Source organism: Crocodylus siamensis, chromosome 6 (genome assembly GCF_052110815.1).
Source record: "Crocodylus siamensis isolate JL-2025a chromosome 6, ASM5211081v1, whole genome shotgun sequence".
Lineage (NCBI taxonomy): Eukaryota > Metazoa > Chordata > Crocodylia > Crocodylidae > Crocodylus > Crocodylus siamensis.
Window position 1 is genome coordinate 9,563,814 of NC_143400.1, and position 12,179 is coordinate 9,575,992.

General features: G+C 50.2%; 1 protein-coding gene across 2 annotated transcripts in view; it reads left to right on the forward strand.

Moving 5' to 3' along the window:
- Window positions 1-12,179, forward strand: part of TFCP2 (transcription factor CP2) — a 30,743-nt gene that overhangs the window by 1,943 nt on the left and 16,621 nt on the right. For both annotated transcript variants that reach the window (XM_090054220.1, XM_090054221.1), the window contains exons 2-3: window positions 10,848-10,999; window positions 11,784-11,860. In XM_090054220.1, coding sequence (XP_089910346.1) covers window positions 10,848-10,999; window positions 11,784-11,860 — 229 coding nt within the window. The remainder of the gene's footprint in view (window positions 1-10,847; window positions 11,000-11,783; window positions 11,861-12,179) is intronic.

Below are 12,179 nucleotides of genomic sequence, written 5' to 3' on the forward strand. Positions count from 1 at the left end.
CCTTGATTACACACCCGAGTGATGCAAAGGGTGTGGAAGCATGACAGAGAGATGCCTGAGACGTTGGCAAAGATGAGATGGGTCAGGGCTGGAGGAGCAGATCTGAGTTATTCGTGCCAAGATGGTAGCGGAGGCGTGGGTGGAGGAGGCTGCTTAGGGAGAGGGCCTTTTTTTGGCCTCACAGTCACGTAATTCCATGCAACTGTGTTCATGCCGCCGTTGCTGTTCACGTAAATTCATGGAGAATTTACCGCAACTTGGCCACTCCATGTTACCACCCTGCCCTCCCCAGCCTTGTCCCACAGTGAGGCCTAAACCAGTTGTCCCCAAATGAAACAGGGCCACATTGCTGGGTTTAGCACTCGCTGGCCATGAGATAATTGTGAGCATGGGGGCAGCTGAGTGTAGTTAAACCCCCAGCTTTGTGTAAGTGAGGGGCACAAGAGGTAAATGTGGGCTCTGGGGAATTAAGGGCAGTTGAGACTGGTGGGGGGGGCAGTCCCCAGTGCAGCCCTCCCCTGGACAGGCTGTTGAGAGCCTTCCAGGTCTTGACTGGGCTGTAGTGATAACCATCCCCAGGGAGAGTCTGTGGTGGATATCGCTTTTTCCCACCGTGACATTTCCCGGGGGTGGATGCCACTGTTCCCAAGGCGCTAATGCTTTACATGCAGCGTGTTGGCCTTTCCCGCACTCTCCAGTCAACAGGGAGCATAGAGCAGCGGTATTTCCTGTTTCTTTCCCTCTCCATGAAGGACAGGCAGTATGAAATGGCAGCTCTTTATCATATGGGCATGATCCCTCATTTAAACTGGTGCCAGGGATAATTAGGGTTTCTCCCACTCATTTCTGACTGCCTCTCTGCCCTGTGACTGTGTAGCACCTAACATGCTGGCCTCTGACCCATGGCCTAGGCTTGTAGGCGTAGGGACCCCTGTTAGGGATCTGGGCTCCGTTGGGCCAAATGCTACGCAGATCGGTTTCCTGCCCCAACAAGCAGTTAGAGAAGGGTATTGGGGCGGGAGATTCCAGCTTCTCGGCTCGGGTTGTGATGCTTGAGGAAAAGGTCCAAGTCCTAACTAACTCTTCAGTTATATCAGCTTGTACAGACCCTTGCAACCTGAGCTGCCTGCTGTTATTCAGTGCTTGGAGGAAGAGCAGTAAAAGAGAGGTGACTCCAGTTGAAACCTGAGGGGCAGAAGACGGAAACAGGGAAAGCTGCTTTGTGTGATGGGGCTTCTGGAAGAGACTATGCCCGCTGCTCCCTGTCTCAGCACCCAGGAAGGGGGATGGGTCTGTGGAGCTGATGAGAGCAGAGGGAAGAGACCAGGGCTCTGTTTTTGGCTTGGGCTGCTGACTTGTAGTTCAACCCTAAGCCTGCCTCCTCTTCGAAGTGCCTTGTTTATTCAGGTGATAAACTGTCAGGTGGGGGATTGTGCCATGCCAGACATGCTGGCTGGCATTTGTAGGCACCGTCACAATACTGCTATGGCAGTGACACCTCTTCCTTTGGAGTCTCCAGTGGTTTTCTCTCTGCTCAGTCACAAATAGGCCATTGCCATGTATATCTGTCATCACATTATTTGAGTCATGTCATGTGTAAAGGTCTTTTTGGAGTAGATTGTCAATGGGCAGTTCTTGGCCCACTCCTAAGCCTCAGTGCAAATAGGAAGGCTGAGCATGAAGTCCTCCAGTTTTTTGTGACCGGTTTGCAGTCCATAGCAAGCTTTACCAGTCCCCTTGGAACAAGTAGCTTTTCAGCCAGCGATGCAGAGCCTTGGGCGTATTGCAAGTGAAACCTGTCAGCTATGCTGCAGGGATCACGTGTTGCATAAAGATGGCTTCAGTTAACTTGCAGCTGGTAGCAAAATAACGGAGGGGAAAAACATCAACACGCTGTGCTTGCAAAGTGACCTTGATAAAATAACTCAGTTGTGTTTTAGACGCAGCTGTGCAGGTGATAAAACCAGCTGTTGGACTGACAAAGAAGTACACTCCCTCTTCCCACTAAGCTGGAGAGGCTTCTTACTAAGATCCCCAGGGTACAGAGTAGTCCCTCACCCTGTAGATACTTGTGCAGCTCCAACAGCAGGTTGCTGTTAGCAAACGTGGCTCCCTCTGTTCCTTAAGAAAATGATCCAACCTTCACAGACTTGTTAAAACCTGACTGGTTTTTTTTGGGTTTTTTTTAACTTTCGTCCACCTAAGCTGACCATAAATAGTGCCTGCGTCCCACTAGGTAAATGCACTGATCTCGGTGTCCTGACCTCTGACATTTCCTTTGGTCTGTCACATGGCAGGCACAGAGGGGAAGGACTTTCATGGCCAGGTGCATTCTCTGTGGGTTTCCTCTATTATTTGCCCACTTGTTGCCTTTTCTTGCAGTCACCCTCCCTCTCTGGCTATGGAGGAGGCTCATTATGACCTAGGCATCACTTGCTGGTAGGTGGCCATTAGCAACAGCAGTGATGATTCACACCCTAAGAGTAAAAAAATGCTTGGCTTAACTTTAGGCATAAGCTGCACTGTAGGATGAGGTGTTGCGAGTTGCTAATGGTGTCACTAGCATCTTTCTCCAAAGCAACTGCTTTAAGAGATCAGAGAGGGCTTTGTAAATTTTTGTGGGTAACTGTCCATGCACTTTTGTCTAGGAAGATTCTCTCAACTCTTTCAACCTTTTGTGTTTTCAGGAGAGCAGAGAAAACAGGGCCGATGTGCAGCATGGAGGCAAGGTGCTTTGTTGCATTGCATTGCAAAGTCCTTTTAAAGCAAGAATGATGTGAGAATTTGTTCCAAAGTGCTTGGAGTTCACGGTGACAGTTTCAGAGCCCCAGAGGAGCCGTTTAGCAACAGAAATCCCCACCCCTCCCTCTGGATGGCTGTCTTCATTGACACAGTCAATGGCAGAGTGTGTCTGAGCTGTGAATCATTGGGTATCGTGGGGTTCTGCTAATAGCAGCGCGTAATTGAGTACGCTCAAGATTTTGACGTTACCCAAACAGGGAGGTAAGCCACAGTGAGGCTGCTGAATGGCATTTCAAAAGGGTGTCTCATGAGAAGACAGGAATTAGCAAAGTGCTCACGGCTTAGGCCTAAATGAGGTTGCAGATAGTGCCTGGGGTCACAACCTTTGACTTATCTTTGGGAAATGGTTAAAAATTTGTACTGCAGATGATGATGGTTGAGAGTCCAGGCATTTTAGAAGCATCGTACAGCTGCCTAAGCCCTGCCTGTGGTGGTTGGATTTGTTTTTTATGATACCATCTCTGCCAATATTTAACTTTTTATTGCAGCATTTGACATGTAGAGCTGACCCTATTACCCAGGTCATGTAGCAGGGGAACGTAATGGTGTCTAAATGATTGCACCTCTGTGCCTGGCAGTTCTTGGTATAATCCATGGCTGTTGCAACAGAGAAGTGGGGAAGGCAGTTTTCTTTGGATGCTGTACCTCAGCCCCTCTTAGGGAGGGTAACGCCATATAGGCAGGGCTGTTGATATGACAGCTGAATGAGCTATCTGCTTGTAACCAAAAGGTTCAAGGACCAGCACCTCTGTAATCTGTCTGGCCCCATTTGTGGCTAGTGGAGCACTGTCCCTTTGTGTTGCTTGTTTTACACTTGGCTAATTCTGGATTTAATTGGAGGCTTTCCAGAAATATAGCAGTACAGAGACCTGGATCCAACTCTTCTTACAGGTACTAGGAAGTGAATGGAGATCCAAGGTAGGTCCCAAAAACTACAGGAAGAGAAGTAGGTTCCCAAACTCTGATCTATCGTCAAAAGCCTTGCTCAGCTCCTGGTGCTGTGTAAACTGGCATGCAATGCTTACAGCAGTCTGTTTTGCAGACTTGGAATATGGCATTGCTCCCTGGCTCTTCCATGGGATTTGGGCTGTGCCTGCATCTGTTCTCATGCAATCCTGAATGGGTGTTTTGCTATGGATCAGTAATGCTGGTGTTGCTAAGACAGGACCATTGCATTCTGTGGGAAGGGAAATCTTTCAGCAGTGAGGATGGCGGGGACAGAGAGAGAGCTGCCCCTGTGCAGCTAGCCTGAAGCCTCATCTGGAGCAGAGTCTACTTCCTCACTCGGTTCTGCAGGGAAGCATTTTCACCGGTTTATGTAACATGCCCTGTTGTGCAAACTCTTTCTCCTTGCCTTGAGGCAGCAGCGTTCAGATTCCAGCACCCAGGTAACTGGGTCTGACATCTCTGTGATGTCTTGCTGGGTGCGTGGGGGTACAGGATGAATGCAGCAGTATCCAATGAAACAGCTTTAGTTTCAGCTGCCTCTTGGTTAATGTTACCAGTGATCCAGAGAGCCTCGCTATAAGGTTCTGGCTGGGTCTGTCTCAATGCCTGAGCTAGCATGCGGGCAAGCAGGCGTGTTCTGCTAGCACGTTCAACTCTCCCCTGCTCTGATTAGCAGAAATTAATGGGAGGTTCACCATGCACTGCTAAGCACTTGTGCCACAAGTCCATTCTAGATCTGGCAGGCATCGTTAGACGTTACTTCCTTCATCATAGTGGATAGGTCCCTTCCAGGGCTACATAAATACTCTGACGCCCTACTGTAAGGTCAGCTAGCACCGAAGGCTGGGCTTGGATATCTGTCTGTGTCTGTACTAGAAATATAGTCTGGGTGGATTCCCAAAACATCCAGCGTGTGGTTGAAGGCACGTGTAGTAATGTAGGGCTGGATGATAGAAGCCAGGGCAGTTCAAAGAAATGAAGGCAGTGCAAGATGTCAGTGCAAGGTGGCTGGTCTGCCATCAGCTTTCTTTTTGCATGGATTTTATCTGTTTAAAAGCAGCCGATCTTCTCTTGTGGTAACAGTGGAGGCAGGTTCCTTTCATATCGCTGCTGTGGGGAGGGGAGCATGCAGATACTTCATCTCCTGGAATTGAAGGGTTAAAACTCTGCTTGGGGAAGGGTAAATGTTTGGTTGGATGAGTCCAGTCCCGTCCCCCCCCCTTGGCAAAACGTTTGATGTTCAACTAAAAACAAAAATCCCATTGACCCTTTGAGGGTCTGGCTTAACTCTTTCCTGTCTTCCAAAGGGCAGAAATTGGCTGTTGGAAAAGGGCCCCCAGCTTGGAAGTTGTACAGAATTTGAACCTGCCTTGAAACTCATTTGAAAGTAAACCCCTGCTGTGGCAAAAACCTTCTCTGCCCCTTTGAACCGAGGTTTGCAGGGGCGTTAAAATCTCAGTTTGACTGGGGACTGACAGCTGATTTGCGGGGTGAGGTGGTAGTGGGGGGTATATGTGTGTCTTTGCAATTTTCTTGGGAATGGACCAGGAGGCAAAGCTGAGAGCAGGCCCCTATGTTACAGCCTTCAGAGTGCTATTGTGTGACGTGTCTCCAAACAGTCACAACTCCTGGTTCTACTGAAAAGATCATGCCATCGCCAGAACATCCTCCTTTAATAACGAATAAGAAAAGGCCTCTGATTCAGACTTCTTGAAGTGATGCTGTTGTGTAAAGCAGAGAGGGCCTTCCTGCATCTTAAGGGACGGGGGAAGAGCTGGTATAGAGGTAGAAGAGTGAAATAGAGACGGTCTCTGCTCCCACGATGAAGCCAGCTGAAAGAGTAAGGGAGACCTTGTCCTCAGTATGACATTCTGCCCATGTAGCTCTGCTTACAGGGTTGAAAATATCCCTTGCCTCCCAACCCCTCCAGCAACATGGAGATGCTGGTGAAACCCCTGGTATAAAAGCAGCACTACTGGCTGAGTTTCTAGCGCTTGGGGTATCTGGCATGTCTGGCAGCATACTCCTCCTGCCAGGGGAGCTGCCCCTGTACCGGGTGCATTGCTGCTGTCTTGGAAGCTGCAGCAGCCTGGCTGTGGAGCGCAAGCCACAGGCTGTGTGTGCAGTCTCACCTTGTATAATGCTCTGGCAGAGATGGAGCTTTGGCTCGTTGAAGCAAGTGGTATGTCAAATGCATGGATAGCTTCCAGCTGGCACCCTACCAGCATGGGATTGATCCCTCTGGTCCCATTTCTAGAATCCTCAACACAGCGACTGGACAAAAGTCATGGTGGTATCAGCTCATGGACAGTGTCAGAGCTTGGATAGAGGACTGGGAGGCAGCACCATGACCACTGAGCTGTAGCTGGGGGTCTGTCTTGATTTGACTGCTTTCTGACCCAGCATTTGTCTGGGTGCTGTGTTGTAGTCCTGTGGGTAGCAGGCCGAGCCAAGGGATGGCAGGCCATTTCAGGCTCTCCGCTTGGTGGTCAGGGATGCGTCTGGCAAGCTGGAAAGACGTGGAAAGACGTGCTGGAAAGACATGGGAGAGCCGAAAGTGTTGCATACGTGGGAGAACTGCTGAACAGTACTAACGTTTAATGGAAAGCAAAGTCATGAAAGCTCTGAAATCTAGGTGAAGCGAAAGGAAGAGGTAAAGCTGACATGGGGGAGCTTTAGGGCTGGGAGACTGCAGGACTTGTGTGGGGTATTGGCCTGGGTCTGAGATGACCGCCAGTGTGCTCCTTGTTTCTACTCTCTCAGCTTATTTTCCTGCTCCCATCCTTTTTCTGGTCTCTTCAGACGATTAGAGACACACAGGAACTGTATCTATATGTCAAGATGGTATTCAGCGTGGCATGGCCTTGATCTTGACGGGCATCTATAGTTTTCACTGTAATTCAGATGGTGATTAACAGTAGGCTGAGGAGGTGTAGACACAATGCCACATCTCCCAGCCTTTAGTTGGAACACCCCTCTCTTTTCATCTTTGGAGGATCTTGTCTTGCTGGCACAGCTGTGATGTTTTGATGTCCCAAATGCTTCCTGCCAAAGCCAGTGGGTGACAGACATCTGAGCATTCATCTTGCCTCTACATCGAAGAAAGCTACATTTTGGCTTTTTCCCACTTCTTGAAGCAACTGAGTCTTGCTCTGTCATACCGTTGTTGGCCATTCCTCTACATCAGCGGCGCTCAATCTTTTTGGCCAGATGGGCAGTGCCTGATCCTTCTGTGGACTGGATCCAGCAGGGCCCCGTTCAGCCATGCAGACAGGGGAGGGAGGCAGCCCGGCTCCAATCCAGCTGCATTTGGTGGGTGCCAGCCTGGTCCCGTGGTGGGGAAAGGCCATGACTTGGCCCTGATCCAGTCCTGCAGGGGAAGGGGACATAGCCTGGCCTGACCTGCGGGAGGAAGGGGACATAGCCTGGTCTGACCTGGCCAGGTGGAATAGGGGGAGGATTGAGCATGGCCCACCTGAACCAGCAGCACAGTGGAAGGGGGCTAAGCAGAGGGAAGGGGATGTGGCCCTGCCCACGTGGAGGGACAGGGGGATGTGGCCCAGCCTCATGTGGCCCAGCCTGGCTGCGTGGAAGGAAGGGGGCATGGCCTTTCTCCGTGTGGCTGTGTTGGGAGGTCATTGCCCAGCTCCAGCCAGCTGCTCAGGGCTTGGGATTTTGGCAGCGGAGAGGGATGACAGTATTAACTGGGAGTACCATGGGTCCGATTCCAATGTTTTGTGGGCCTTGTTAGGTCTGCGGGCCGGAGGTCGGGCACCTCTGCTCTACACCGACATGCTGACACCTTTGTTTACTCTGGGCTCTCTTTTAGACAGGAGGACTTCATCGAAATGAGACCTTGGATTCTGCCTGGGCCTCTCCCTGGGGGCAGACAAGTTTTTAGCCCCTTCACCAATCTAATGTGTCAGATCCTCTTGTTGCATCACATCCTGGGCACGGGCAGCAGAAGGGTTTGGCTATCTGTGCCACTCTCCCTTCCCTCCAGTTGTCTGCTGTGTCTCTCTCTGCAAAGGGAAGCTCTGCTCCACCCATTTGGGAAGGCTGAAATACGGTCACACCGCAGAAAGCTTTGTCTGTACAGAGGCGTTAACCAGAGGCTGGTGTGAAATGAGTGGTTCAATTTAGACTGACCTGCTCATTAAGCAGGGTTTCTTTTGGAGTGAGGGACCCATGTTCCATAATGGAGCGTGCAGAGGTATGGCTGTGCTGGTTGACATCCCTGTGGAGATGCAGCCCTGTGCACAAGTGCTCCCCTGATACTTAGTGTATTATCGACACAATGATAACTGTGGGCACGCCAGTGTCTTGCATGCTGGGTGGCAGGATCCTTCATTTAAAATAAAATAGCTCTGTGCTTGTAATGGAGCTTCTGTGCTCCCACCCCGCACAGAAGCACAGGATTGTCTGTGTGGGCATCAGAGCCGCTCACACTAATGTCAAGAGCTGTCAGGCTCTTCAAGCAGAGCACTGTATCAAGCCCTGAGACGGGGCCTCTGGTGCATCCCTAGTGACAGCAAGTGAAATCTGGTGACTTATCTACGTTAGTTGGGGTTTTTTGTGAGAGCTGGAAGCCTGGGTTTGGACCAGAACTGCTGCTGGTTACAACCTTAGCATGGATACAGTTAAATCCATACAGTTTATTCCGGCCAGGGAAGGGAAACAAGGTACAACTGCCCTTCTGTAGTTGGCAACACAGGTTTAGTTTGGAGGCCAGACCTCAGAGCAGGAGTGGAATTGGAGCGAGACGTGCAAGGAAGTGGAAGGGAACAAAACATTTCCTGTCCACAGTTGTGCTGTCCGATGCTGGGGACCAAACAGCCATTTCCACGTGCTCATTCTGTAATGCTTGTGATGCACATTCGGCTTTCATTAAACACGGTCTTTTGTGTTTAAATGGTTACCAGCTCTGTCCCCCCACAAAAAACTTGCCCCACTGAATTGCCTGGGGAGTGAATGGCAGTTCACTTGCATTGGCGTAGTGGTGTGGTGTGGTTCTGCTCTCACTCAGCATGCCTGTGTCAGTGAAGCTCTGTAGTACAGGGACGTGTGTGGTTTTAAACCCAGTTCTTCCATGGAGAGATGGGGTGCAGAGCCAGGGACATAAGTGCTTTTGAAAAAAGGCAGGCCCTGATGACAAAGCAGACTGAAAATGCTAGGAATATCCCTGCCTCTCCGCCTCCCCAACCAACGTTGCTGTCTGACGGGCTTCTGAAATGCTGCCTACAGCAGGTGTCTGTTCCGGAACGGTTTGCAGCCAAGGAATGGCTCTGCTGTGCCCCTTCCTGGGAAAAGGCAATGCTGTGTGACAGCGAGTGCAGTCCTTCAGCTTGTGAAGCAAAGGTGCCTCTGTGTACAGCTCTTGGTAAAGGAGCAGGTTTTATCAGACTCGGGGAAGGGCGCAGGGTTCGTGCTGGAGCCATGACGTAGCTGACTTTCCTGCAGGGTTCATGCATTTCTGTGGGACGTGTGTTTTTTTTGCGTGCGCTGTGTATAGATGGGGCTTTTGTTTTAAGGCATGTTCAGCTGCCAGGTGATTTTTTTTTTTTTGCCCAGAGGTTGCACGAGGGCAGGTGTCAGCCTACCACACTACCCACGATCCTGCTCTCTAAGCTTGTGTGAGTGCTGTCATTGAACTGACTCAGTGGTGCAGATCCTTGAACCAGGCTTATGAAACAAACCTGTAGAAGGAGCTGGAGCTTTAGGATACTTAGTGGGGGCTGCCAGCTCTGCATTGTGGCAGGAGTGGTGTCTGCAAAAATTGGCTTACTCTTGTTGGGACCCAGGATGGGAGGAAACTGAACTCTTTTCTTCTACATCCATCTTCCTATTGTGAGGAGTAGGCGCTGCAAAGTGACTGTACAAAGGTGTAGGGATGGTGGAAGAGCCCTGCCACTGAAGGGAGCACCCATTGGATTATAAACTGACTGGTATTTTACATCTGGAGCAGGGATGGAAACAGGAATCTTACAAGAGCCAGTTCGGGGGGCTGTTCTGAGTGGTCGATCTCTGTTCCTTTTATGTCCCTTGAAGATATTGAAAGGGGCAGTCCTTTTCTTGGGTCCTGGTGGTGGGGAGAGGTGTGTGTGTGTGCATGTGTGGGGTTGCCTGTAGCATCAGCAGTTTAAATGAGGATGTGGAAATCACATTGGCCAAGTTTGTGGACAATACTAAGTTACGGGGAGAAGCGGTCACACTAGGGGATAGGATGTGGATCCAAGTGGACCTGGACAAGCTGGAAAGGTGGGTGGAGCAGAACCGGATACAGTTCAGTAAAGATAAATGCAGAGTGCTTCATCTGGGGAGAAGTAACTAGTGACATGAATATAGGTTAGGAGATGTACTGGCCAGTACAATGACTGAAAGGGACCTCGGGGTTATAGTTGATCACAGGATGAACATGAGCCACCAGTGCAACGCTGTAGTCAACAGCACTAATACCATACTGAGATGCATTAGTTGATGTGTCGTGAGCAAGGCTAAGGAAGTGATACTTCCTCTCTACTCAGTGCTGGTGAGACCCCAGCTGGAATACTATATCCAGTTCTGGGTACTGCACTTCAAGAAGGACTTGGAGAATCTTGAAAGGGTCCAGAGAAGGACCACAAGAATGATCAAGGGCATGGAGGACAATGCTTATGAGGAAAGCCTAAGGGGTCTGGGACTGTTCAGCCTGGGGAAGAGAAGACTGAGTGGGGGATTTGGTGGCTGTCTATAAGTATGTAAGGGGTGAAAAGCTGTTTTTTAGGGCACCCCAGAGGAGGACAAGGAGCAATGGCCATAAACTAAAGAGGATGGTTTCAGGTTGGATGTAAGAAATAACTTCTTTACAGTAAGAGTAACCAGAATCTGGAATAGACTTCCCAAGAAGGTGGTACAGTCCCCAGCTTTGGAAGTCTTCAAGAGGAGACTGGACAGATGCCTCGCTGGGATCATTTGATCTCAGTAGTATTCCTGCCCAGAGCTTGGGGGCGGAGGGGTTGGACTCGATCTTTCGAGGTCCCTTCTAGCCCTTAGTTTCTGTGAGTCTATGATCTCTCCACACCTGGCGCTGACATGGACCTGTTCCCACTCTGTTTCAGCGATGTCCTTGCCTTGCCTATCTTTAAGCAAGAGGAATCGAATCTGCCTCCTGAGAATGAGAATAAGATCCTGCCCTTCCAATACGTACTGTGTGCAGCCACATCCCCCGCTGTGAAGCTCCATGATGAGACACTTACTTATCTCAACCAAGGTGATGTTGCCTGAGGACTGGTGGCAATGGGCTCGGGTGCACACTGGTTTATGGAAGCCTCCAACTCTTAGCTCTAAATATTGTTCTTGACATTCACCTTCTCTAACCTAACTCTGTCCTGAATCCCAAGCTGCTTCCAGCCACTTTCTCCAGCCTTTTCACTTCCCGTCTACCTGCCTCCCCCCACGCTCGGATATGGTTGTAGATGCTGCCTGTGGGCCGGCCTGTCTTTTGCACGCTGTATAATTTAATGCAGGTTGTGCAGCAGGTTTATTTCCTATCTTAGCTGACACATCAAACCCGTGTCCTGTTCTCCTTGCTACAGCCCTCCTCTCTGAGTGCTCTTGGGGCTGACTGTGTAGGGGGTGGGTTACATCCAGACATACATGCTGTTGTAAGTCCTGCAGCATGTACCTTAGGAGAGAAACTCCATGCACCAACTAGTAGATGAGCTCCTTGGAAGGTCAGGGTAACCAAATTGAAGCCCCATGCAACAGGTCTCTTCTCCTGTTCTGTGTTTGCATGTGCTTGATGTCAGTTACTGCAGGTGATTCCTTGAAAGCTCCCTCGTGGCTCACTGGAAAGGACGGGGATGTATATTCCCTGTTGCTAACATCACAGCAGTGTCTGTCTCATGACTGGAGTTCACCTGATACCTGATCAACTCGTGTCACTTAGACTGCTTATCAGTTCCTTTGCTGACCTATTAAATGGCAAGCCAAGTGCCAGAGAAGAGGAGTGAAGCCCACATATGCCTAACAGCATTGGGCCTTTTCTCTCCCAGGTCAGTCATATGAGATCCGGATGCTGGATAATAGAAAAATTGGGGAGCTACCTGAGATCAACGGGAAGCTGGTGAAGGTAAGGGATGTGGTTCAGGGGCAACTTGGATGTGCAGTACAGCTAGCTTGGCCCAGCCTAGCCCAGGTCACTGCATGCCTTACAGTCGAAGTCCCCTGAGCAGAGGGACTTCTAGGAGCTGTGGGGTGTTTTGTGTCAGCAGCCTGGACCTTGTGCCCTCCTGGAAACATGGGTTTAACTGGCTTTCTTGGCTTCCCAGGGTGCCCGTGCCAATGAAATCTTGGGGTCTCAGCAGAGAACCTGTTGCCAGTGCTTGAGTTTCTTAGGCTCGGAGATGCTGAGGGGGGGCCCAGAGTTGTGTGGGAGCTATTTCTGAAAG